We start from the raw sequence: 25,242 nt of genomic DNA, 5'->3' as shown, positions 1-25,242 counted from the left end.
TGCTGCATCACTTTATTACAGACACCGGAATCTAAATACCATAATGATTTGATGTTCAGCATTGCCTCCGTGAAAACCATAAGAACAAGTTATTTTTGACACTTGCAAAAAATCCTACCTTTTATGTTTCTCCCCTCAAATTCACATGTTTACCCTCCATTTTATCCTTATGTGACATTTTTTACCACCGAAAGCTTAAAGTTAATCTCATAATTGTCTACAACAAAAGTCAGTCTGAAAATGTTTGTGACCACATGGCTTTACTTTTTTGTCTCTGGGTTGAGTAATTATTAAAATTTTTATTATTACGCAATTGATAAAATCCTACAACTACGTTACACATTTTGATGGATAATTGTTAAATATAAATTTTAAACTTTATTGGAAATGCACTTCACAATGAAATGAATGGGGCTGGTTTCTTCCACCTCCCCAAGGGGGACGTGTACCCATAAATACAAATCACCTACACCAAGTCTGCTCTTGCTTTTTTTGTTTTTGAGATGTAAGCTCTGAGGCGTGTTGGTCACATAACAAGAACACGGGGTGGGAGAAGTTTGTTACAGTAATATTACTCAACCCTTTGGACTTCTGGGCTTTATTCTGAAATCACATTAAAAAAAAACATATCCACCAGCTGTCCTGACTAGGTACTCGTCCAAGTTTGTTGGAAGCAAAGAATTGAAAAAACAGTTTGCAAATGGATTAGCTCCTCCTCCTAAGGATTCAAATCAGGTCTTTCGGTAACTGAGGGTTTTTCTTACCCAAGGCAGTGCCTGGGAGCATGAAGTTAAGTTGGCTCAATGGAAAATAAAGGGGAGGGGGAATTTTTAAAAAAGCAAACTCGGCTTTTTGTAGGTTTTACTCATGTCCTTAGTGTAAATCCTTCTATGACCACAGAGGCCAGTCTAAACTGGCCTCCTCCTGTTTCAGAGACAACAGAACAAGGCCAAAAGTTTTGAAGTTGGACGGTACACATGTGCACTAAAAAAAGCATTCACCCTAGAGTGACCTTTCCACGTCAAGGGGTCAGAATCCACCATGGAGGCATAGTTACCCACCCAAACGCAAACATTCAAAGTACAAGAAGGCGTGATTCCCTAGTGCTTGCACACCAGGCTCTTGTTGAGAGTTCCGATTCCCTTGAACACCTGGTTATCCCTTCAACACCTGGCTATCCCTTGAACACCTGGTTATCCCTTGAACACCTGTTATCCCTTGAACACCTGGTTATCCCTTGAACACCTGTTATCCCTTGAACACCTGGTTATCCCTTGAACACCTGTTATCCCTTGAACACCTGTTATCCCTTGAACACCTGGTTATCCCTCAGAAAGCCTGTGCCCAAGGCCCCACGGGCAGCCATTTGAATTGGAAGACCATGGATTGAGACAAGGAGTGTGGGCTTGGAACGCGCCGCGCCACGGCCTCCCGTGACCTGTCCCATGTGAGGAGGACCTGGGCACATTGTTCAACTTCTATCAGCCTCGGTGTTTTCTACAAATAGGAGAAGCCAGTGCCTACCCCCAAGGCAGTAAGAGCTGGTGTGCAGTGGAGGCTGCTGGACGGGGGTGGCTCTCAGAATCCTCTTAATTCATTTGCAGGGAAGTGCCTTGGGGGGTTGATGTTTGGGGCATCGGGACAAGGAGGAAACACAGGAGCTGTGCTACATAGGGCTTTTTGTTTTTTTTCTCCCATATAAGGGGCTGCTTTGGTATCTTACAATGCTCACACCCAAACAGAACTTTCACCTCGTTGCTGTCCTTTTTACACAGTCCTTCATCTTCTGGACCGCAGCGTCAGGCTGGGGTCACCCCTGGGTGTGGACGGACACACCTGACAGCAACAGCGGCTCTCTCTGGGAGCAGAACACACTCCCAGTCCATCCTGGACCCAACTCACCAGGAGGCTGAGTAACCAAGAAACAGGAGGGCCTCCTTCTAAGGTGGTTCCACCTGGAAGGCCATCCCGTGGCCTAGTCCCCCGGGGCTCCATTAGCATGAGGTTTCCGGTGGTTCTCCCAGCTTGTGAAAGTCTAGTTTCATGGCGACGAATGGCAGAGACAAGTTCTGTCACCGCTCTATACACAATTCTAGGGTACAACCAGTATCTCACACTGCGTTTTCTTCTTCATAATATTAACTGCACAGACAAGAGAAGTTTAATGGCAATGTCGCTTTTTTCCTGATAACACACAAAAAAGTGCCCTTATATTCAGTGCCGGCCAACTAGAGACTTCATCTATCTTAACTATCTAAAATGTGCCTACTGCAGACCCTGGCTGGTAGCTCAGTGGGTTAGTGCATTGCTCTGACACGCTATGGTTGCAGGTTCGATCCCTGGTCAGGGCCCATAAAACAACCAACCAGTGAAGGTGTAAGTAAGTGGAACCGTAAGTAGGTGTTTCTTTCCCTAGAAAGAAATTAATACAAAATAAAATGTCTATCATGCATTTTTATGTGTGTGTAAAGTGTTGGAGGGTGTCAGCCACCTCTAAGAAGCATTTCTTAAAAACAGCCATGGAAGGTAAGAGTAGGATCTCGATAACAAAAGCTTTCAATGCAAAACCACTTTTTATACACTTATTTTTATTTCAAACAAAAAATAATCCCATAGCTCAAAACAAAAGCAAAACTTGGTTGAAAACTTAAGAAGACAGTATAATAAACACAACCACCAATATGTCCCAGAAAGAAACTTGATTGGCTATCACTCCTTCAAATAATAACCCCGGAGGGAAAAACCTAACAAAATGAGCGAGCCCGGAAGACCCGCTGCCGAGTCCCCAAAAGGTTTAGGGACGTGCCATTGCCAAGTGTCTACATCACAGTCATATTCGGGAAGAGTCCCAAGATCTTCCAAGTGAGCCTTTCCTTCTTGCAAAGTGTTTTTGTCTGCTGGCCTTACACTGGTACACAAGACAAACTTGGCATCAACAGGATTGTGGCTTTATTTTTCTGGGGCCGTCACGATGAACTGGTGCAATGCCATTCACATTCCACCCAGTTTTCTTCGTGACCAGTGGGATGCTTACGTCACGGGTGTCCAAGGTCTGTCCTATGGACACAGACACGGAACAGAATGATTCTTGGGGTAAGGACAAAGGGCTTGCATTACCACTTATCCAACTGAGTTTCACATTGCTTTATTTTCTTTCTGTATTGTGCATGACATTTAGAAACAGATATCCCTATCAGCCAGAAGGGTTTTTATAAAATATCCTGTTGGTTGAAATGGAAAATTTATTGTTTAAGTAGCCAGTAGACATGTCCAGGTTAGAAATCATATACCATTGCTGGCAAATGTTTCAAAGAGTTCTGGTCCACCTGCACTGCCCTACGGAGCTGGGTTTTCCGTTGTTTTAACTTCTCTAGAATCTAGACATATGCGGGACTGTGAAACATTTCTTGCTTGTGCCCTGGCCAGGTGGCTCAGTTGGTTGGAGCATCGTCCTGTACACCAGAAATTTTCCAGGTTCGATTCCCAGTCAGGGCACATACCTAGGTTGTGGGTTCAGTCCTCAGTTGGGGCACATACTGGGGGCAACTAATCAATCTCCCCCTCTCTCTCTCAAATCAATAAACATATCCTCGGGTGAGGATTAAAAAATAAAATGTTTCTCGCTTGTTGCACAAGGTCCTTCATGGAGGGTGACGCTGACCCCCGGGAAACGTCACAATGGTTTCCCTTTTATGCCCCACAGTCCTGGCTGTTCTGAAACCTCCATGCCCTGGTCCAGCCAGTCTGGGGAGCGCTTTGCTCATTGGAAGATTCCTCCCTCCCACCCCTGCAACAAATGCCCTTTGTCCCATTCATTATAAGAAAAACAAAATTCCCTGGGAGATCCAAATGGAAGGATAATAAAGATCTGGTTGGAACCTTCATAAGCCTGACAATGTGGAATTGTATTTCTTAAAAAGTGTGCAGCCACATTTGTCTGGGCGGCAAAGGACACCACAGCGTAAGATCAGAATAGAATTTCAGCTGACCCCCTCATTTCCTCGGAATGGCTCACATTTCCAGCCCTTCCTGTTCCGTTCCGATAGAGCAGGTGCGCATTACTACCTATAAGTGATAAGAAAGTATAAAAACAGCCGCTGCCTTAAAAGTACAATTGAAATCCGAATTTAAGTTCCCATTGCTAAATTAGTCATTTTAGCGTAAGTTTCCTTACGAGGCAGGCTATGTGCAATCCTGTTCCATCAGTCAATCCTTAACCTGAAAGGCAGATGTGTGTTGGGGTGGCCTTATTTATGTTTCATCCTGGTTATCCTAACTCTCCTTGATTTATACTCACTTCCTAATTTCCCACGCTGGACCAGGACGAGGTCTTGAAATGATAAGCAATAAATATTTACTAATGAACTGGAGGTCACGGCCAAATAGTGGGCCAGGGCTGAAGGAGCAGGGATAAGCGGGCTCGGGCAGAGGATGTTTTCTGGTTTGTACGAACTAGTGAAAGCTGCTTTCATCCAAATCTTACATGTACCAGAATCTGCAGCCGCTGTAAAAACAGAGGGACTGTTTGCTGTGGGGCATGTCGGTTGTTTGGATCTCTTTTCAGAGTGCTTGTGCAGGGAGGGCTTGGGAGGGCGAGGAGGCTCCCGGATGATTTCCTCCTCGTGGTTCCTTTTAAAGCCCTTGACCCCCATTTGGAAAGTGCTCGTGTTCTGTGTAACCCTGACCTTGGCCCACATACGCACCACGCATTCAGGTGTGACTCCCTTCTCAACCAGACACAAGGAGGAACGGTTCTCTGGTTGTCTGATTGCAAAATAATGGAGACAATGAAAAAAAGGAGAGAGAGAAAATGACTAGTTGAGGCATTTATATACATTCATTGCTTCTACCATGTTTTTTAACAAGAAGAAAAATGCAACGTAGCTACTCTTCGAGTGAGTGCAGCCACAATACTGTACAGGTCTGGGGCAGGCCGTGGGGTGCCTTTACTGTTCAAACCAGGTAAGAAAAACCCCACAGCAAAAGGAAACCAACCAGAAATCAACCCCTGCGAGTTTTTTCTTTTAATATATATACATTTTTGCATATTCCTCCAATCCCAGTTGGAACAATAACAATAACAACAATAAAAGACAAGCTCTGTATCAGAAACGCCCACGTTCCTCACTGGCACTTCTAAAGCAGCGTGGAGGCTGCTGTCACCTGGGGCGGCCTGCACCTGGACTCCATGGGGTGATCTTGCTAGGATAGCAGCATGGGGTTTGATGCTCCATTCCCACCACGTCTGACCATGTAAACCTTTCATAAAATAATCTCTCTCTTAAAAACTAGAATCATTCCAAGGTCCGATCGTCCCGTTCCCTGAGGCCCGTGGGGGGCGGGTCTGGCTTCCTCCGTGGGGCTTCCTGCTTTCTCCGTGTGGGGTATAAATGCCGCTGCGTTTCAGGAAGAACCTGAAGGACGGCCAGGGCCAGGGCCAGGGCCCTGCGGGAGGACGGCGGGGGCCTCCGGGGGAGCCCGAGGCTGGTGGAAACGGGCATGTGCAGCAACACCTGCAAGGCGAAACCCTCGCAGCCAGAATTTAATCCTCCGGTCCCCTCCCATCTGGATCTCCGACGGAATGAACCTCGTGGGTTTAACCAGACACGTATGCAGTCCAAAATAATGCGGGTTAGATTCTGCCCGGGGACCCAGCGACCCTCAAGGAACAAGGACACGGAGACACGCAGGTCTGCCCGTCGCAATAAACAATGGCGGCGGCTTGGACGTGCGTGGAACTTGGCTGAACCCAAGAGCCTCCGTGGCCAGCAGGCTCCCGGGTTTCTCAGGTAGCTCAGACCCAGGGCTTATCTCATCTGCTTAGAAAGGAAGAGGCAATAATGTCACGTTGGAAAAAAAATTTGCTAACACATAATGTAGAGGCTGTAACTAAATACAATTAAAAAAAACAACAACGCTGAGATCCATGTATTTTTCTTAAAGCAGCTTTCAAAATATCAGCATTAAACATTGAAGTTGGTACATTCCAAAGTTCACACGGATAAATGGTATGTAATGCAATAATGCCAGAGTTATGCCATGCGTCTCGAGGTTTTCTAAACTCCAAAAAATAATCTCCTAGTTCATCAGCTGAAGATCACTTCTTTTGCTACTGCTCTAGAATTGTCCACCACTATTTTTTTTTCTTTTTTAATGCCCAGGATGTACAGATAATCCTCACATTCCACACCTGGAACTTTTTTTTCCCCCCTTCTCTGTCAGGTTTTCAAATAAAACCAAACTGCAATGATAGGCTAATGTTTTACATCCCAATTCCGTAGACACCTCATCTCCACGCTTCCTTCAGGATTTATGACCTTCTCCAAAGTCATTTAAAGCCCTGCTGGAAACCAGGCAGACAGGCGGGTGGCCGTGCAGCCGGTGCACATGCACGACGTCGGCCACGCGGCATGGACGCCGCTGTGTCTCCTTGCTCTTCTTCCCTTTCGGTGGTCGTCACACTCCCAACCTTCGCCACCTCCCTCTGCCAGGCAAGGCCCAGCGCCTCGGTTTTCTTCCCTCCGGTGACAAACGTCTTCAGGGCGCTGGTTTCCAGGCTCCGTGTGAAACGCCCTTTCTGGAGGGCCCCTGGGTACCGGGCCTGACCCTCTGGTCTTTCTTGACAGAGGGGTTCTGGGCTCCGTCAGCTTCCAGACGCTGGGAGACCACACTGCTCTGTTTAAAATCCCTCGAGCAGGCCCGCGAGTGCCCAGGCTCAGCTCCAGGACGAGGCCTCGGGGCTGCAGGGGGGTACTGCAGTCCGTGGCCTCTTGCAGGAAAAGCAGGCACTTGTGGCGGCCGGATGCTTCTGGCGACCTCTAGCCTTGCCGATGCCGAAGGAGTCACCGGACCGTTCCCTTCCTCGATTTCCCGGGGATCCTGTTTCATGCACAGAGCCAGTTTTTGGAGGCGGAGTGTATCCAAAATATACGAGTATACACATCAGGGCTTAAGGTACTGGATGATATTGTATAAGTTGCTGAAATGCTTCTCGGCACAATTGGTAGCTTAAAAAAATACTTTCCTATGGTTTAAGGGCATTTTCCCTGTCCCACTGTCCTCTGGTGTGGGTATCTGGGCAGATACCAGGTCCATCTGAAGTTCCCGGTGTTTTTTTTTTTTTTTTTCCTTTCTTCCAACCGACTATGTACCACGTGAGCCATATGCAAAGTCCAGGTTCTTCCAGCCGGGAAAGAATGCACTTCCCCCCAAGCACCTCCCTCTGTTAATATCACAGCCCCCAGGGCACGTATATGCAAGGCAAATGAACTCCTTCTCTCCCAAACCTCCAGCAGCCAGAAGCCCGGCTTCTGGAACAGTCCTGTCCTCCGTCAGTCTGTTTGCGCTTCAGATGGCGGCCAACAGCAGGGAAAGCAGACCCGTTCCCAGGTCCAGGAGGTCCGGGTGGGGCCACACCGGAGGGGCTTGGCAACTAGGTAGGGTTTCCAAAGATAAAACTCGTCATGGGATTGTCTTAAATAAATAAATCTTCTTTGTTTCCCTCAAAAATGTAAAAAATAAACGGCATTTTCCTTTGGCAGTAAATAGCTGATTCGATGCTGAGCCTGAAAAGCTGTTTTTGTGGGGTTTTTTTCGTGTGTTTGTTGTTTGTTTGTTTGCGAGCTTGTTTCCAACAGACCACAGCTCCTCGTCGTGGCCTGTCACTAACGATGCATATGTTTCTGCTGCTTTCGTGAACCTCTTGCATATCTGTTTGCGGGGGGCAGGCCCGTCGGCTTCACTTGTGGCCCAGGTAGGCCCCCAGTGTGATGCAGGCGCCCACCAGGGCCAGGCTGAGCAGCGCCTTCAGGGACAGCCAGGAGAAGTCGAAGAGAGGCCGCATGTTGGGGCCGTACAGCTCCACGAAGGCGTCCTGCAGGGGAGAGCGGAGGGGAGGAAGAGGAAGAGGGTTAGCGACGGGGAGCAGACCCACGGTCTTCGCTTTCGCTCGGGAAATGTTTGTGGGGCCCCTGGGTCCCTGGCAGGCACCAGAGAGGAACAGCGGTGAATGACAGAGCTGGGAAGTTCCTCACCTCATGAAGCTCTTACCTGGTTGAGTGGGGTGGACAGTAAACAGAGTAAAAGTGTCAAATGGCCCATCAGGGGGCGGTGAGTATGAGGGGGGCAAGAAAACGACAAAGGACAATAGAAATATGGGAGGCTTTGCAATTTTTGTGAGCATGGCCATTCATAAGAATAAAAAACCAAAGCCCTGGCTGGCGTAGCTCAGTGAATTGAGCGCGGGCTGCGAACCAAAGTGTCGCAGGTTCGATTCCCAGTCAGGGTACATGCCTGGGTTGCAGGCCATGACCCCCACCAACCGCACATTAATGTTTCTCTTTCTCCCTCCCTTCCCTCTCTAAAAATAAAATAAATAAAATCTTAAAAAAAAATAAAAAACCAACAACTATGACTACATTCTTTTATCGAATGTCTGCTACACGCACTACTTTATTTATTCTTTGTACCAATCTTACGGAGTCGTCATATTTATTCCTGTCCTTCAGAGAAAACAATCTGACTCACTGAGGTTAAAGGGTTTGTTGAAACAATGGGATAGCCAGGATTTGAACCCAGAGCCAAAGCAGTGCCCTTCCCTCCGCTGGTGCCCTCACAGCAGGTCTGTGGGTGCTTGGTCTTTAGTCTGTGGCGGGTGCCGATGTGGTGGACACGGCAGGGCGGCCCCCACTGGTGGCAGGCCTAGCCTCTGAGATCAAGGACAGGGTGCTCCCTGGAAAGGAAGAAGTTGTAGGGTTTCTCCTGGGGTGGGCGGGGTGCGGGGGCCAGACTGGATGACCATAACCCCGCCTGCAACTCAAGTTGGGGACTTGACAAGCAGGGGGTCCCCTATGGACACACAGGTCCCTGAGGAGAGGAGATGGCTCCTGTCTCTCCTTCGTGTAGCTGCAGAGTGTCATAGCAAAGGTCCCTGGGTCGTAGCACGAACCAACCACTGCATGCTCGTTTCTTAGATTTGTTGGGGAAGATCAGTTTCCACATTTGGACCCAATTAGTATTTGGACAACTCTGTAAATCCATCTACATATATAAATCAGTAAATGAAATGCTTTTTCACATGGTGTGATTTACTCAGCATTCCAACAGCCTGGGACTGGAGCACGCGACTTCACTCCGGGAGATGGGAAATGCACAGCAGGGGGGGGCCCTCTGGCGCTGCGGTGCGGCTGAGGTTCTGGCAGCCTTCACGGTGCTTTCGTCCGTTCCGGGCCAGCACCGCAGTGCCGGGACCAGGGGTCATCTCTGCCTCCCCCGTACTGTGCAAGGTCTTGGTGCATGTAGTAGGTGCTTAATAAATGTTCGTTCAATGAACAGTTCAAGTTTTCTGAATTCAGACACAGGCTTGAATTCTGTTTGGCCTAAGACTTCACCCAGATGCTTACTCTGGCTGTTTCGAAATTATTCTTTCTAAATACAAAGACCCCTGGGAATCTTGGAGTAGTCCTGGAGGTGGGAGTCTAAGGCATCATCAGGGGAACTTCCCACATTGTTAAATATAGACTCACGTAATTATTTTTCACGGCTGCATAGTATCTCTCACACACGCGCACTGTGCTGTATTGAACCAGTTCTTCACCCGGGTTGTTCTAAATGTTTATTAGGATACACGGTATTATGATATATCTCTTACATATACTTTTATGTGCTTGCTCAGATGTGGGCTTTCTTTTCTTTGTCGGGGGGACCAATTCCTGGCAGTGAACTCACTTGACCAGCCATCAGAATTACTCACTGGTTGCCCTGGACCAGTGGCATCTCGTACAAAAGGCCACAAGGGTTCAGGGCAGTGTTTCTCACGGAGGATGGAGGGGGCATGTTCCACAGTATCTGGAAACATTTTTGGTAATCAAGATTTCAGGTGGGGGTAGAGGCAGGGGTACAGGACAGCCCCCACCGCCGAGTTCCAATGTGCCGAGGCTGAGAAACCCTGTGAAGAAAGATCTGGAAGAAACCCTGGGATCACAGACCCCAGGAGACCCAGCTGCCTCTCTGGTACGCCAGCAGCTTTGGTCATAGGAGCACGACAGGAGCAGCGGAGCCGACCTGCCCTGCAGAGGCACCGGATCAGCTCGCACCAGGAGAGGGCGCAAGGGGTTTCTTCTCTTTTTTTTTTTTTTTTCAACCTAGTGTTAAAATGTCACAAATTTGAGCCCCAGCAAAGCGAGGCTCTAGCAGACGTGAAGGAAACCTGGGCCTCGTGCTCGTAGTGCAGCTCTGAGGTGACACTCACGGTGACTTGTAGGAAGAGCGACGGGCCTTCCCCGGGCACAGTCGGCGACAAGCGGGGTGGGAAGGGGCCGGCTGGCGCCTGTTTGGGGGCAGGAGAAACTGCCTCCTTTGGGGTGCACCCCGGGACCCTGGGGGCACGGCTGCGAACGGCGAGGACCCATCCCTCCAGGAGGCTCACTCCGAGGCAGTGGCAGGCCGGAACCCTGACAACCCAGCAAGGGACGCCCTCGGACCACGGATGGGGTGGGGGGGACCGTGTGCAACTGAGCTGGACGCTGAGAAAGAAGGTCCGCGGCCGGGAGCTGCGTTTCTTGACCTGCCCGTGGAGTTCCCTGTGGCTGCCAGGACACGGCCTGAGACCCTGGCCATCTGACCTTTTTGGACAAGAAGCCATCCCGGGAAAGTGGGGGGAGAAGGGAGGGACAAACGGGTGGGCGTTGTCTTCCCATCCACCTGGTGCACAGTCCCGGGGGCAGGAGAAATGCCTGTCCGAACACCCCTTCCTCTCGGGGGCCGGGACAATCCCCTCCCTGGGAACACTGGGCGTCCGAGGGGCCGCTCCTGATGCGCATCCCAGGGAACACACCCCAGCTCGGGGTGGGGGGGTATGCACCAGCACAGCCTCCCTTGACCCAGGGCCCAGCGCAGAGGTGCTGACACAACCTGCTGGGCTCTGGGGACCACTCTGGACTTGGGGAGAAGCTCTGGGTGGAATCCTGGCCTTGACATCTTATTGCTGATGATCTTGAACAAATTACCCAGCCCTGAGCCTCACTTACTTCACCCATAAAATCGGTTACTGTGATGATGAACGTAGGTGACTCAAAGCCATGAGTGTGTCAACATGGCCCAGACGTTGAACTAGTGGAAATATTGGCCTGTTCTCTCATCTGTCCTTTTGCAAACCTGCTGCCCTTCCGTCCACAGGCTCCACTGAGGGCGGGGCGGGGGGGACGGAGGGAGGGAGGGCTCCCGTGGAAGCACTTCACTAGCTCCCGCTCAAGGTGCCAGGTGACGTCTATAGAAATTGTGGACTAAAACGCACATGTGCTGTGTCCCGGGGCAGACAGGAAGTGAGCCTGCAGTGCCCATCTCTGCCTCCTCACCCATCGGCAAGTCCGGCTGCAGGGCCGAGGGGCGTCGTGAGCCCCCCGGGACTGATCTGGCCGCTGAGCTCTTCCCGTCTTGTGTTCCAAAGCGGCGAGCAGGCCCCGGGGTTTCGGGACTGAGAGTCCTAACAGCCCCTGCCACACGGAGCCTCCTTGCTTTTTCAAACATCCTGATTAGGGCGATTTCCGAAGTCTGTTTGAACAGCCTGTCATTATTTGTTTAAGTTTGAAAGCTGTATTAAATAAACACATGCTCATTTCATGTATGAGAAGCAACGACGAGGGGAAAAGCAAACCTGGGCTGCCGTCACGTGACCCAGACAAAACCCCAGTGTGCGGCTTCGGGGGGCCACCACCAGCCTGGCTCCGGCCGGTCAGGACCGGCGAGGGCTCCGCCCGATGTCGGGGTGCACAGGCTGGTTCCGGGGGCGGGTCCAGTCTCCTTTTGCTGGCCCCTCACGCCCCGGAGGAGACAGGCTGTGCCCCAGCTCGGGCCCCTCTTTCGCAGACAGATTCTCCACGAACTTGAACTCAGAGGTCACAAGTGGCCGGAGGCATGAGTTCTACCCAGGGACAGCACCCCCGGTGCGGGAAGGCCAAACTCCCACCCCCGGGCCTGTGATGCAGGGTTGGAGGGCAGCCGGGGAGCTGTGGACCGGAGTGGACCAGCCTCAGACTCCCAAGCTGGGGGGAGGTGGGCGGCACCCAAAGCGATCCTGTTCTTCCTGCATTGAATCCAGCCCTGGGACCACTGCCGCCCACCCCCCTCTCTCCTGCCACCACACCTGTCTCCTCCAGGCAGCCTACCTTCCAAAACCTTCCTTTCTCCCTGAAGAATTCTTCAAAAAGCCCTGGCTGGCGTGGCTCAGTTGGTTGGAGCATCGCCCCATAACTGAAGGGTTGTGGGTTCGATTCCCAGTCAGGGCACATGCCTAGGCTGTGGGTTCAGTCCCTGGCCCAACGCTTACGGAAGGCAACCCGATCAATGCTTCCCTCTCGCAAAGATGTTTCTCTCTCTCCGCCTCCCTCTCCCCCTCCCCTCCCTCTCTCCCTCCCTCTCTCTAAGAGCACTGGCGGTAGGGGGAAGTCCTTGGGTGAGAATAAAAAAAACCCTTCAGAAAGTTTCAGGTTGATTCCAAATAACATGAGATTTAAATACAGACAAATCGGATGGACAAAAACTGAAAAAGAATGCTGAGTTCTGCTGAACACGCCGGGGTGGGGCGGTGGGGGGACCCCAAGATGCTCCTACACGTGGCCCCGCCCCCAGGGAAGATAAATGTGGAGACCTTTTTGGATTTGGCAGTGCGTACCCAAACCTTGAAAACATCGTCCTTTTGTTTGTAATTCCCCTTCTGGTTATTTATCTTGAACACATAATTAATAAAGTGCACGGGTGGTTTGTAAATAGTTTAAATCGGAAAACAACTCACAGGTCTGAAAATCGGACTGGGTCAGTGGCTCGTGGGCACACCCACGCCACGGCGCATGGCTCGGCCACTGAACTCGGTGCCCGAGGTCCGCTGGCCAGAACGGCGTTCCCGACCCAAGGCCCAGTGACACAGGCACCGGCTAAAGCAGCGCCCGCAGGCTCAGGCCCCCAGCTCCGAGCCCATGCTCGGCTCTCCTGAGGCCGAGGGGAACTTGAACACGGCTTGGCTGGCTATACACGAACGAGCAAGGAATCCAGCTTCACTCCACAGTCCCTGAACCGACGGTGGGTCGGGGCAGTGTTCCATCACGGGAGAGCCCTAGGGGGAAGCCCACGCTGCCCCAGAAGAGCTTACAGCGCAGGGAGAGGTGTTGCCTCCGTGCGCGCACCCAACAGAGCCAGGTGTGCCGCGCCCAGGGGTGCCCTGCGCGGGGCGGAAGACCCGTCCATCTGCAGCAGGAGGGCAGGAAAAAGAACACCCGAGGGCGCCAGCGGGAAATCAACCGCTATTGTCCAATGCCCTTGGTGTCTCCTATCTTTCACAGTGTTTGACTTCAGTCTCCGTGGGGATCCCCTCCCCAACGGCAGCCTGAGGGTTAGGGACGGAGAAGGAAAAGGCCAGGACGCACCGCCGTCACACAGAACTTGGGGCCGCCGGGATGCCCCCAGTGAGCTCGAATCTCTCGGGTGGGGGTTATCATGCCTACTAAAGATATCGGCCCTTTTTAACAGGCGAGGCGCAGGAAGTGGAGGTGGGTGACGGGAGTTGCGTACAGTAGGGACTAATAGGTGGATCTGAGACTGGAGGAGGAAAATAGAGGCTGGGTTTACGCCGCCGACTCAGGTGCTTCATGGGCCAGAGCGCCGGCAAGCAGTCGGTTCCGGTACCTGCCTGGCGCCCCCTGGTGCCCCCTCCCTCCCTGGCCGTCCCCTGCGCCCCGGCCCTGACCACGCCCCCAGCGGCCCCCTCTGGCCTCAGGTGAGGCTGAAGAGAGCCACCCCACCATGCAGACCAACGCGGCTCTGAATTCACGGCCTCCAGCTCAGCGAGTTCCCGAAACCACTCACACGCCCTCAACCTTGGCCAGGTGTGTTCTCTGCTCCTTTCCACGGCTACCCCACACAGCCACCACTGTTCTCGTGTGTCCTCCTGTTTGGCAACCGGTGTCCCTTCTTTGTTCTCTGAGCAAATCGGGGCCACTGGGTGAGAACGACCACAGCTTCCCGTGCTGGTGACCCATGCACTCACCTCCCTGTCCTTCCCAGACCCTTCAGCCTGCACTCTTATTGCACCGTCTCCCGTCGCTTCTGGAACCTTCCTCCTTCCATTGTCCCTGCTTTCAACGACCTTTTCAACCTCACCCTCCCTTTGGTCCCTTTTTCCCTCGGCATAGAAACCTTCAGATTTCCTCAGCAGAGAACACACACTTCTGAGTTAATCCATGAAGGGCAAGGGACTTGGGGGTATTTATCTGCTGACAAGAAATAAAAATAAGAAGTAAGTTCAGGTTTCCTCACAACAGGCACGCTGATGCGACCTTGCACCCTCACCATCACCTTGCTCTCCTCGCCGCCCGGACAAGGACCAGTTGCCAACCACTCCCCACCTACACACACACACAGGCTGCCTTCCCAGCTCTGCTTTAATCCACCCTGTCTGGCTTCTGCCTCCCCTGTGCCTCTAAACTGCCACCCAGAGGCCAGAAATGCCCTCCCCCTGTTTAGAGCCTCGGGATGTTTTCCAGGTGTATGTCCCCGGGTGCTTCGAGGCACGGGACCGAGCGCCTCCTGGAGAACCGCCTCCCTGCCCCCGGGCAGCGCCTCCGCTCACGCTCCCTGTGCTCCGGTCTGGACGGTCCTCTCTGTCTCCGGCCAATCTCCTTCGCCCTCATGGCCTCGGACACCATTCCTGGCAGGGCGTCTCTGAACTCTGTATACCCCACCAGCCTCACCGGACCCCTGACGACCAGACTCTGACCCCAGCTGCTTTCTAAGACGTCCTGCGGGAAGCTGCAACGCAACCTGCCCCAAACCAGGGTGATCACTGCCTACCCCCTGGCAAGCAGCCTCCCTTCCTGCCTTCACCGTGGCCATACTGTTAAATATTATACCCAACTCGGGGAGTCTTCCGCCTTCCTCACCCCTGTGCCCCACCATTCCCTCGCTGGTAAACCCCACAGTTGATTGGGGAGACGGTCCCAGGACCCACTAGTAAGGGGGTCGGGAAGGACAGCCGCCATAACTCAATCCCGCTGCTGGTAACTGGACCTGAATTCTGCTGGGAAATCTGGCGGCCGGTGCAGAAGATGCTCCTTTCACTGTTTCACGCAGGGGGCCGGGGACTGCGGTATTTATTGTGCGAACCAGCTCCTGGCCTTCATTGGCTGAGGGCTGCTCCTACAGAGGCGTCAGCACCCCAGCAGCTCTGCCCGTCACGTGCGTGGGCGTGGCGGGCTCCAGAGGCCAGAGAAAGCCCTTGGGGAGAGGGATGCAGGTGCTGCCCTCTTGCAGCCAGAGGTCAGCCAGCGAGCACTGAAGGGCAGGGCAGAGGGCGTGGCCGGGGCAGTGGGTGCCCCACCCACTGCTCCGTCCCCAGGACCTGCTCTCCCCAGCCTCACTGCTATGATGTCCCATCTGGTCTCTTGGCCCCCAGGCTGCGGCCCACCCCTCAGCGCCCTCTCCACACTGTGCCCAGAGCGGCCTATTCACAGTCCAAGCCATCACTGCCCCGTGTGTGAACCCCCGTTCTGCCCCACGCCATCCAGCGCTCCCGGTGCTCCGGCCCCAACCCGGCGCTCCTGCTCTGCTTCTGCCGCTTGTGAGTTAACGTCAGGTCCCTCGGGGATGCTGTGCAATCCTTTTCTTTTCTTTTTTAAAATTTTTTAAAAGATTTTATTTATTTATTTTTAGGGAGGGAAGGGAAGGAGAAAGAGAGAGAGAGAGAAACATCAATGTGCGGTTGCTGGGGGCCGTGGCCTGCAACCCAGTCATGAGCCCTGACTGGGAATCGAACCTGCGATGCTTTGGTTCGCAGCCCGCACTCAATCCACTGAGCTACGCCAGCCAGGGCGCAATTCTTTTCTTCAGGCAGCTTTCTCCCAGCCCCCAGCTGGGGTCACATGTTCTCGGGCTGCTCCCCGCTCTCGGTACTATCAGAACGTGCTCCATTCACAGGGACGTCTTCTCCCGCTCAGCCCCTGGAGGTGCAGGGGCCTCGTCTTATTGTTCTGTTTATCATCGGGGCCCCTGGCACGTGTGTCCGTCACACATTAGGCCCTCAGCAAAGGTCTGTGGGCCTGAAATAAACTGATATCTTTTCCTAAAGAACATGTTTTCCAAACACATCTTACTAAACAATGCATTTTTTAAAGGGAGGTGTTCCAAGGACACGTCAGGGATGACGGGCTTACAATCCAGGGCTTCGCTTCGGCCGCAGACTCTGCTCCTCCTAGGAGGGGTGGAGGTCCAACCAGAGCCAACGGTCGGCATCAGATCGGACGGGGCCGCGTCCCTGCCGGGTGGGTGTTTGGAGTGACACCCCACCTGAATGCCTGTGGGTCTCCAAGGGCACTGCCCAAACTGACTGCACCACCTGCCCCTCCGTCAGGGGGGTTCCTGCTGAGTCACGAAGACACACTTGTAAGATGCTGCCTGGAGGGAAAAGGCAATAAGCTCAGCTCCCCCAGGAGAGGTCCCTGGGGCGGGCCGTGCAGGGCCGGGTAGGAGACCCGAGGCCCCCAGCTGTCCCCTGGACGTCCTGGGGAACATGGACACCCCCAGGGGGACTAGTCCTGCACTCCCCTGATGACTGCTCCAGCCCACAGCCTGCTGGCACGCACCTGCCAGGTGAGAGGGGCTGTGGGGAGCAGGGGAAAGGAGGAAGTGAAGGCAGGCAGGAGGCAGCACACGCACCCAGCGGAGAGGACAGCTCCCCGAGAAGCCCCGGAAGCGGTCATTCTCTGGACACCCATGTGTCTGGGAGCAAAAGGGGAAGCCGGCAGCCCGGCCTGTGAGTGGTGGCCAGCGGAGCACACGCAAGGAAGTGAGGACTTTTTTCTGCCTGAATAACGCAGCTGGTGAGGAAGTGACTCCATTTCCCCCCTTATCATTGGCTGGGCAGGATTTCCTCTGCAGCCGCTTTGTGCTGAATGAGTCTTGAGGGTTCCGCCTGCAGATCACAGCCCTGTGGCTGTGGCAAGCTTCTGTCCCCGTGTTCTTCCTCTCACCCTCACCCCCCCATCCCCTTTCTCCCAAAATATTGATTCCAGGTTTGGGGGAAGAGGAAAGGAGTAACAAACAACCTTCGCGCATGTAACTGAAGGACACACAGCTGCCCAGTGACTGCTCTGCCACCAGACTTGCAGGACCACCCCCAAGCCACCCCCAGTGAATGGGCCTAAACCTGCAGGGTCTGGGCCCAGGGGGAGGGGCCAGTTGAATCACAGGCCAACGCCATAAAATGAAACCTAATCTAAGTGTCATCTGGATGTAACTGGAAACCTGCTCGAGAGATGGCAGGAGATGAAAAACCCAAACAAAACAAAAAACAAAACTTGCCCGCCTACCTCAGTAGGTCCACAGACTTTTTGGGTATATTTTGTGATGCAAATCAAGCTGAGGATGCAAATTAGGCAGGGGCCCCCAGGAGCCTGTGGAGGGCAGAAAGTGAGAAGCCCACATGGTTCCTTCTTTTCCTGAGCAGGGCACGATTTCAGAATAATTTGCTAGGGAGGCTGGTGCTCTGGGGACCCTGCAGCCAAGGAGCTGGGTCAAAGGCCGCTTGCCTGGCCCACCTGCCAGGAGAGCGTTGAGCCAGAGCTGGCTGTTCCGGGGAGGGAGGGGGGGCGGATCGCAGAGGCTCTGAGAGTTTCACTGCCTTCCAGGCCAGGCCCAGGGAGGTGGTGCTCTCCGGAGGGAAGACCACAGACAAATTCCCTGCTCCACTAGCCATGCAAATGCTGCAGGGAGAAGGAGCTCAGCCACCCCTGGGACGGATCCCTCCCCCCAGGAGGGGCCAACAACCTGGTGCTTCAAAAGATCACAGGTGAAGCCCCGGCCAGGTGGCTCAGTTGGTTGGAGCGTTGTCCCATACACCAAAAGGTTGTCAGTTCGGTCCCCGGCCAGGGCACACACCTAGGTTGCGGGTTCCTTCCCCTGTCCGGGCAGGTACCAGCAGCAGCTGATTGATGTTTCTCTCACACGGATGTTTCTCTCTCTCTCTGCCCCTGCCCTTCTCTCTAAAGCCAATAAATACATTGTTGGGTGAGGGCGGGATATAAAAAAGACCATAGGTGGAAATGGGCAACGCAATGCATCTAGAGCAAAACATGCTAAAATATGTTAATAACTGTGTTGTTGGTTCAGTGTGTTCATGTAATAAACCAAAGCAGGAGAGAGTAAAGGCCCTATCTATACTAGACCTGAAACCTCATCTTCCGAGTGCTTATTCATTCAGGAACCAAACGTTTTTACAAGGTGCTGAGGAGTCAAAGTCACGTGAGACACAGGCCCGGCCCTCCAAGAACTGCTGGGCAATGGTCTCGGGCATTCACAGCAGCTTTAATGGGCCCAAGAGTTTTCTCAACACATTCAAAGCTCTGTGTGTGTGTGTGTGTGTGTGTGTGTGTGTGTGTGTAGGTGCGTTCATCCCTGCCCAGCTCAGGGGAGGAGAGAAGAGACCCAGGCACTTGACCTCATTTCAAGGGTGCCTTCTGCAGGACCTCACCAGCACGGAGGCCTCAGTAACCTGCCCGCGCGGTTTGGCTTTAAAACAAAGTGTCTCCATTTTTCTTCCTCACCTTCCTCATTCCACCACCTTCTCTTGGCCAGAAGCCTCTGTGTGCTCTGTGGCTGCTGGCGCTCGGCCTTTTCTTGCTTTGGGCTTATGCTGTTTTCACTGTTTTGGGGAAAATACCGCTTTATGATACTGGGTGGGGCATGAATGTATGTGGAGTGAAGAAAGTGTAATTATTACAACTCAACAGTAAAAAGACAAGGAGCCCAATTAAAAAAATGGGCAAAGATTTGAATGGACATTTCATCAAAGACGACACGCAAATGGCCAAGCATACCAAAACCACAATGAGATACCACTTCACACCTACCAGCATGGCTACAATGTGAAAAATGGATAATAACAAGTGTTGGCGAGGAGGAAGAGAAACTGGAAAACAGTGGTGGATTCTCGAAAAGTTGAACAATTACTATAGAAGCCAGCAATTCCATGCCTAGACACACACCCTAGGTAACTGAGAATACATGTTCACACAAAAATGAGCACACAAATATTCACATCAGCATTATTGGGAAGAGCCCAAAGTGGGAACCACCGAAATGTCTACCAAGTAAGGAAGAGATAACCAAAACATGGTGCGTCCATGCAATGGAATGAGAGTTGTCCATAAGAAGGAAAGAAGCGCATACCACACGGATGAAGCTTAACAACATTATACTCGGTGAAAGAAGCCGTTGTTCCAATGCCATGTAAATATAACATCCAAAATAAGCAAATCTGCAGAAACAGAAGTAGTTTAGTGGATGCCGGGGGCTGGGGAGAGAGGAGAATCGAGAGAGACTACTAAAGGGTAAAGATTTTTGGGGGGAGAGAGGGGAGTGATAAAAAATAAGTTCTGGAAGTAGACACTGATCGTAGGTGCACACCCTTGTGAAACGCTGCAAACCAATCACTTTGAATTTCATGGTGTGTCACATAAAAAAAAACAATGACGTTGCCTACACTGCATGGAAATGGGGACGAAACGCTTTTTACAACACGTGGCACCTGACAGAGGGACGCATGGCCTCTGTGATTCTCGCTCATGGCGTGGGTGTGGGAGATGCGGTTCCCCTGCTTAGACAGTCTGTACCCTCGTTATTCTCCTTCGGCTGCATTTTCTCAAGCGCGGGCGGTGGCGTGGCGGGGGAGCACTGTTCTGGATGAGGAGTTAGGCTGGCTGGGTGCCCATCTGGGCGAGCCACCCGCTTGATCTCTCGGGCCTTTGAGTTCCCTGTCCGAGCACCTTCTCGGTAGCTTGTCCCACGGATCCTCTCCCCCGTCTGCTATCCTGGGCTCCCACGGTGAAGGACCTTATTCCCGGTCTTGCCTTGCGCACCTCTGAGGGCGTGACACGAGATCCCCAGATGCGTGTCAGAGACTGTGTCCCCCAACTACTGTACATGACTGACCTGGTCTCTGTGGGGTCTGCCTCTGTCTCCTCTGGCCTCTGAGCTCCTCCTTTCCCCACATCCAGGTGTGGTCTGCATGCCTCCTGCTACGACGCATGCTCAGAGAGTCCCTCTTCTCTGCAGCGTGGTGGCCACACGGCCATGGCCTCTTGACGTGCCCGGGCGCTTCCCATCTCTTTGTTTTTGTGACCGTAACCCAGGCATTGGTCCTACAGAGCCCTCTGCCACATCAGTGGGCCTCGGCGTGGGGAGCAGGTGGGACGCTCTGCTTCTCTTTGATGTCGGGCGGGGCTCTCCACGTCTGAAGTGGGGCAGGGATCCCTCGAGCACATGAGCGTTTGGAATACATCCACCAACTGTTCTTTCATGGGGTCTGCAGTCCCAGCTGGGGCTACCCTCCCTGTCCCCGCCCTGCCAGTGTCCATGCCTGCCTCAGAATACGTGAACATGGCCTTCACCCCCGTGAACCTCCCTGCAGGTCACTGTCCATGCTGGGCGCACACGCCACGCCCCTGGGTGCTTGCTGTGTGGGCGGGGAGGGCACGGCCAAGGTGCGCACCCCTCTCGCTGCCGCTGCAAGAGTTAATTCATGAAAATATGCCAAAAATGGGAACTGAAAGCAGATGCTTGCTGAGTTCTGCGGCTTGGCCTAATCACTGTCATCAGGAGGGGCGGAGGGGGGTCCTCCATTTATTAACCGTGGAGGGCCAGAGTTGGGGGCCAAATGTCTGATTCTCACTTGTTTAAATCAGCAAGTGTTGACTGAGGTGGGTAGTGGTGGGGAGTACAAAGAACCCACATTTCCTAATAGGAACTTGCTGAAAGTGGCCTTGGACCTGGGGTGGGGGAGTCAGAGTGACAAGAACCAAGGCGGAGGGAGCTGGCGTGGGCAATACCTCGGTGGGCAGCATCGGCCTTCAGCCATGCCAGCTGTGAACCTGGCTTTGAGGACTGGCTGAGATATCAGCACGGGTGTCTCTTCTGGGAGCTCCGAACTGCATGGGTCCCAGGGTCCTCGCCTTGATGACAGGCTCAGACATCTGCCCATGACCAGATTTGCCCCCCAGTGGTGCTGGTCCTGGTGTTCTTGGTCTGCAGCGAGTCAGTCACGACTCTGCTTAAACCTCCCAGGCTGCTGACATCGCGCTCAGAAGCACCCGGTGCTCTAACAAGCCTTGCCCTGTCCCAGCACCCCCCAGCGCTGTGGCCCCAAGTCTCCGTGTGCAGGTCAACGTGGCCGAGGCGATCCTGCACGCCGCCCCGAACTATGGGCCCACCCTGCGCATGAGAAGCGCAAGTGTGCGGTCTGCGCCGGGGGCCCAGGCGCGGGAGCATGCTGGTGAGCTCGCTCAGTGGGCTCCAGATGGGGGTCTTAAGAAAAATCTGCTTTCACTTTGTAGTTTATGATTTAGTTCAGTTCACCTGGAAAGACTCAACATGAATAAAAACAGATGCACGTCAAGGCGCACGGCTGGCTCTCTGACAATCCTCTTCCCTCCGCGGGAGATGGTCTTCCTGTGTCCGGGGAGGAGTGCAGCCCTTTCCAGTGCAAGCGGAGTGCAAAGTCTCTGTCAAGGGCGCAGCTGTCGGTGCCGGGATGGGCAAACCCCAGCAAGGTCAGCACTGGGGTTCCAGCTCCAGGATCGTAAACGTGTGGACGGAGGTACGCCCGTGTGGCTGCTCGTCCGAATGGATATTTACCACGGAGGACTTGTGACAGTGTGTACTTTCTGTTGCCAGAAAAAGAGAAACAGACAGAGACAGATGCAGAGATCCCGAAAGCACTCATCTTCCGTCACACAGCCCCCGGGGGAAAGCTGACATCTGGCTGACCTGGTACAAGGGCAGCCTCTTGCAGTGAAGCGAGCCTGCTCTGGACATCAGCAAGGCCAGGAAATGACCTACACGCACTGAACAAGGGCCGTCAGAGTTGCTGGCAGTAGGCACCTACGAGGAGAGAAGCTGGGTCCCCAGGAGCTCGGCTTCCGAGGCCACTGTCGTTTGCTCAGACACCTTTGCTGCAGGTGGAGCGGAGCCCGGGAGACCTGCCTGCGGAAGGGGCTCCAGGGTCTGCTGGCCGCGCCCCAGTGGACTTGAACCACACTCTGGGGCCTGACTGCACCGACCACCCTCTGGCAAGGAGCAGGGCCGGAGCTTGGCAGGCGGACCCGGCAGGTCAACAGTCAGTGTCCTTGCCTACACGAACGGTCTCACAGCTTCTGCCATTGCCGACGCCTCGGAGAGGGTCAGCGTGAGTTGAATTCATGCTGCAAACACACGCGAGCACCTGCTCTGTGTTCAGCCTGGCACTTGGCGCTCAGGTGACCACGGTGTCTGCATGACAACATGCTCCTTGGACCCACCACTGTGCCTCACCCAGGCCAAGGACTCAGTAAATACTCTGTCAGTGGGACAGCTCCGAGATGACCCCTCAGGTCATCAGAAGATGCTCCAGTTGGGCTGGGGAAGCCTTCAGGATGGGCTTTGGGTCTCGCCACTTGTTATTTCCACCGTGGGGAGCTCCTGGGTCCAGGGCATGAATCTTGGGTCCCCGTGCACCATGCTTTTCATAATGCATTGGTGCGAACTTGGGATGGCTCTTGCTAGCTGTGCCTTTCATGAGTGTGCCCACGGTCGCTCCTGCTTTGATCTCTCCTCTGGATGTGTCTGAATCAAGGGATCCCCCCGCAGTCAAGCCACTTGTCCAAGTATTTACTCAGTGTCTACTTCTGGGATGAGGAGAGAGAGCTCACTGCTGTGCCAAACCCTGCGAGGCGGCCCTTCTAAACAGCATTATACAAAGCGACGGGGGTCAGAGAGGTGCCACAGCTTGCCCAGGGTCACCCAGCTCAGCGGGGCAAAGCTGTGATATGGATCTAGGACTGTGCAAACACGAGGCATGCGCTTTGCAACTCTATTTCCCTTCTCCTGTCGGGGGCAGAACAGCAAGCATGAGATCGAGACCTCGGGGAGACACGTGATAAATGAGAGGTTAAAGAGGAAGTCCCGAGGAGTGACAGGGATGGGCTGAAGGGGACAAAAGGTTAGCAGCACAGCCTGGAGGGCTCTGAGTAAGGACAGAAAGGTGGGGATGGCATTTCAGGGCATGGAATCACGTGGGAGGTTGGGGCCCTGTGGTGGGAGGTCCTGGGAGGGAGGGGGCTTGTGCACGCAGGCAGAGAGAGCAGAGTCGCAGTAACAAAAAGAAAGCCCTGTGACCACAGAGAAAGCATGAGTCACAAGGCCCCCCCCCCCCGCCCACTCCCCCACCCTGCGTGCTCTGGGACCCCTCAGCCCGTGGCTTGGCCCTGGTGGGTGATACAGCATGCGCTGCTTCAGGAGTATTTAAATGTGCCGCGTGGGCAGAGACGTGAGCGGTTCCGTGCTCGAGACTCAGGAAAAGCCCTCCTGTCTCCGGGGCTGCTTCCCAGGTATTCTGGGATGTCCAGAAGAGTAACATTTCCCGGAGTCGCAAAAACAAGCCAACGTGAGGCCTCTTCAGGACATGAAAACCGGTGAACCAACCTCCCCAGTGGCTCCTGGATTTCAATCATTCTGAGCCGCCGTGGTTCCCGATGGACCAGAAGCAACGGTGGCCCAGGCAGGAGCAGAAGCGGCTCCCCGGCTGTGGGCACAGCTGCCCTCCCGGTCCTGCTCGCCAGCCTGCCACCCAGCCGGGCCAGCACCCTGCGGTCTTCCTCCCACGGCCCCACCCGCCCTTCTCAGGACTCCGGACGGTCTTCTCTGTGGACTTAACGTTTGGAGAGCTTTCATCCCTCGACAAAGCCAGGGGCCTTTACATTCCTAGGAACCTGCCGGCAGAGCATTTTACAAGGGCCCGTCTGCCCACCGGGCATCGAATCCTCTCGTGTTCCGTGTTTCTGGAAGGTGGGAGTTGGTGGGGCAGGTTTTCGCTGCACTCGGGCCAAATTCGAAACAGTTCAGAAGTTGCCACGGCAGAGAAGACGGTCAGGGCAAAGCCTCCAAAACACCAAATCCCAGATCAGGGAAGGCAGGGTCACGGAGTCCGGCAGGTCCCCGTCCCCCCTGCCTGGTGAGGTACAGGGGACGGACAGAGGGGGACCCAAGCTGGTCCTCGGAGACCTCCCCGGTGTCCCAAGTCCACTGTAAGGCACACAGGATGCCGCTCTCGCGTAACCAGTCCCCTTTCCTCCAAAACACCTTTTCTGCTTTTCTCTTTTGTCTTTTCCTTTGCTTCCCCACTCTGTCCTTGTCTTGAATTGTATCAACGGAAGTTTGTTCTTCAGCTCTGGTTTTGTTCCCGGTCTCCCTTTGTCTGCTCTTTTCCAGGACACACAGGCAGCCCTGAGTTTCCTAGAAGACAGTGATGCCCACCTTCTGGGCTGGCTCAGTGAGCTGAGGCCCCTGTGGCCATGGGAAGGGCTTGGCTACAGCTGCATGGGGACCTTCTGGCCCTCATCCTGGTGGCAGGACCCTGGTTGTGGGCACTGATGGGAAAATCTGGGCTGGACTCGAAATCTGCCGGAGAGGGTGTGAGGCCACGAAGCCTGACAGGCACCAGGCGTGCCGTCCTGCCCGAGGTCTGGGCCACACGCTCGCTCCTCCAGCCTCCACTAACCCTACAGGTGACACACCCCTGATGCAGTGATGGGACAAGTAGACAGGAAGGTGTGTCAGATAAAAGAGCAGAAGGCAAACGTCTAGATGTTTCTTTCGTGAGTTTTCACCTCTGCCAAGTTCTCGGAATCCTTAAGTCTTATAACTTGATGTGCTTTTCATTTCCGCTTAAACCTGAAACGCCATTTAAATGTCTTTAGTGGCCATCCTGACCTGCTCAAACAACCCCGAAAGCTGGGAAAAGACATCAGGGTTATTCCACATGCGCCCGAAGGCTCCTGGAGGGATATTTGACTCTGGGCACAGATTCAGGGTTGATGGTTTACAGATTTCAATAGGTACGTTTTACTAACTTGGTCCATCAGTTGGAAACGGTAATTTTACCAAGGGTAATTTTAAATGTTAGAATAATTTCACTGCCATCACGTCTACAGGAACTTCTAAGGAGAAGGTAAGATTCCAAGTTTCAACGCTGGATGAGGGAACGGACTCTTTCCAAGCAAGACGGAGCGGAGCCGCACCGCGGCTCAGAAGCTCGTGGTGCCGCCCCCAGCAGACACCCGAGCACGTCTTTCGGGCCTGCGGTCCCTGTGACATCACGGCCCACACGGTGGCCAGACTGTGGCGTCCGGGCGCCGACCGCTCCAGGCTCGGGCCCTCTGCTTGTCG

At 53.7% G+C, this 25,242-nt stretch overlaps 1 protein-coding gene and 1 long non-coding RNA gene across 2 annotated transcripts in view; one reads left to right on the top strand and one right to left on the bottom strand.

Moving 5' to 3' along the window:
* Positions 1–5,910: 5,910 nt before the first annotated feature.
* BCL2 (BCL2 apoptosis regulator) overlaps positions 5,911–25,242 on the bottom strand; it is a 165,632-nt gene continuing 146,300 nt past the window's right edge. The window contains exon 3 of the mRNA XM_028525072.2: positions 5,911–7,873. Coding sequence (XP_028380873.1) covers positions 7,739–7,873 — 135 coding nt within the window. The 3' untranslated portion in view covers positions 5,911–7,738. The remainder of the gene's footprint in view (positions 7,874–25,242) is intronic.
* Positions 10,227–24,136, top strand: LOC118496930. The gene is made up of 3 exons (XR_004899486.1): positions 10,227–10,238; positions 21,189–22,149; positions 22,355–24,136. It is a non-coding gene; the product is annotated as an uncharacterized LOC118496930 (long non-coding RNA).

Source organism: Phyllostomus discolor, chromosome 9 (genome assembly GCF_004126475.2).
Source record: "Phyllostomus discolor isolate MPI-MPIP mPhyDis1 chromosome 9, mPhyDis1.pri.v3, whole genome shotgun sequence".
NCBI classification, from domain to species: Eukaryota; Metazoa; Chordata; class Mammalia; order Chiroptera; family Phyllostomidae; genus Phyllostomus; species Phyllostomus discolor.
This window is presented reverse-complemented; position numbering and strand designations above follow the sequence as displayed.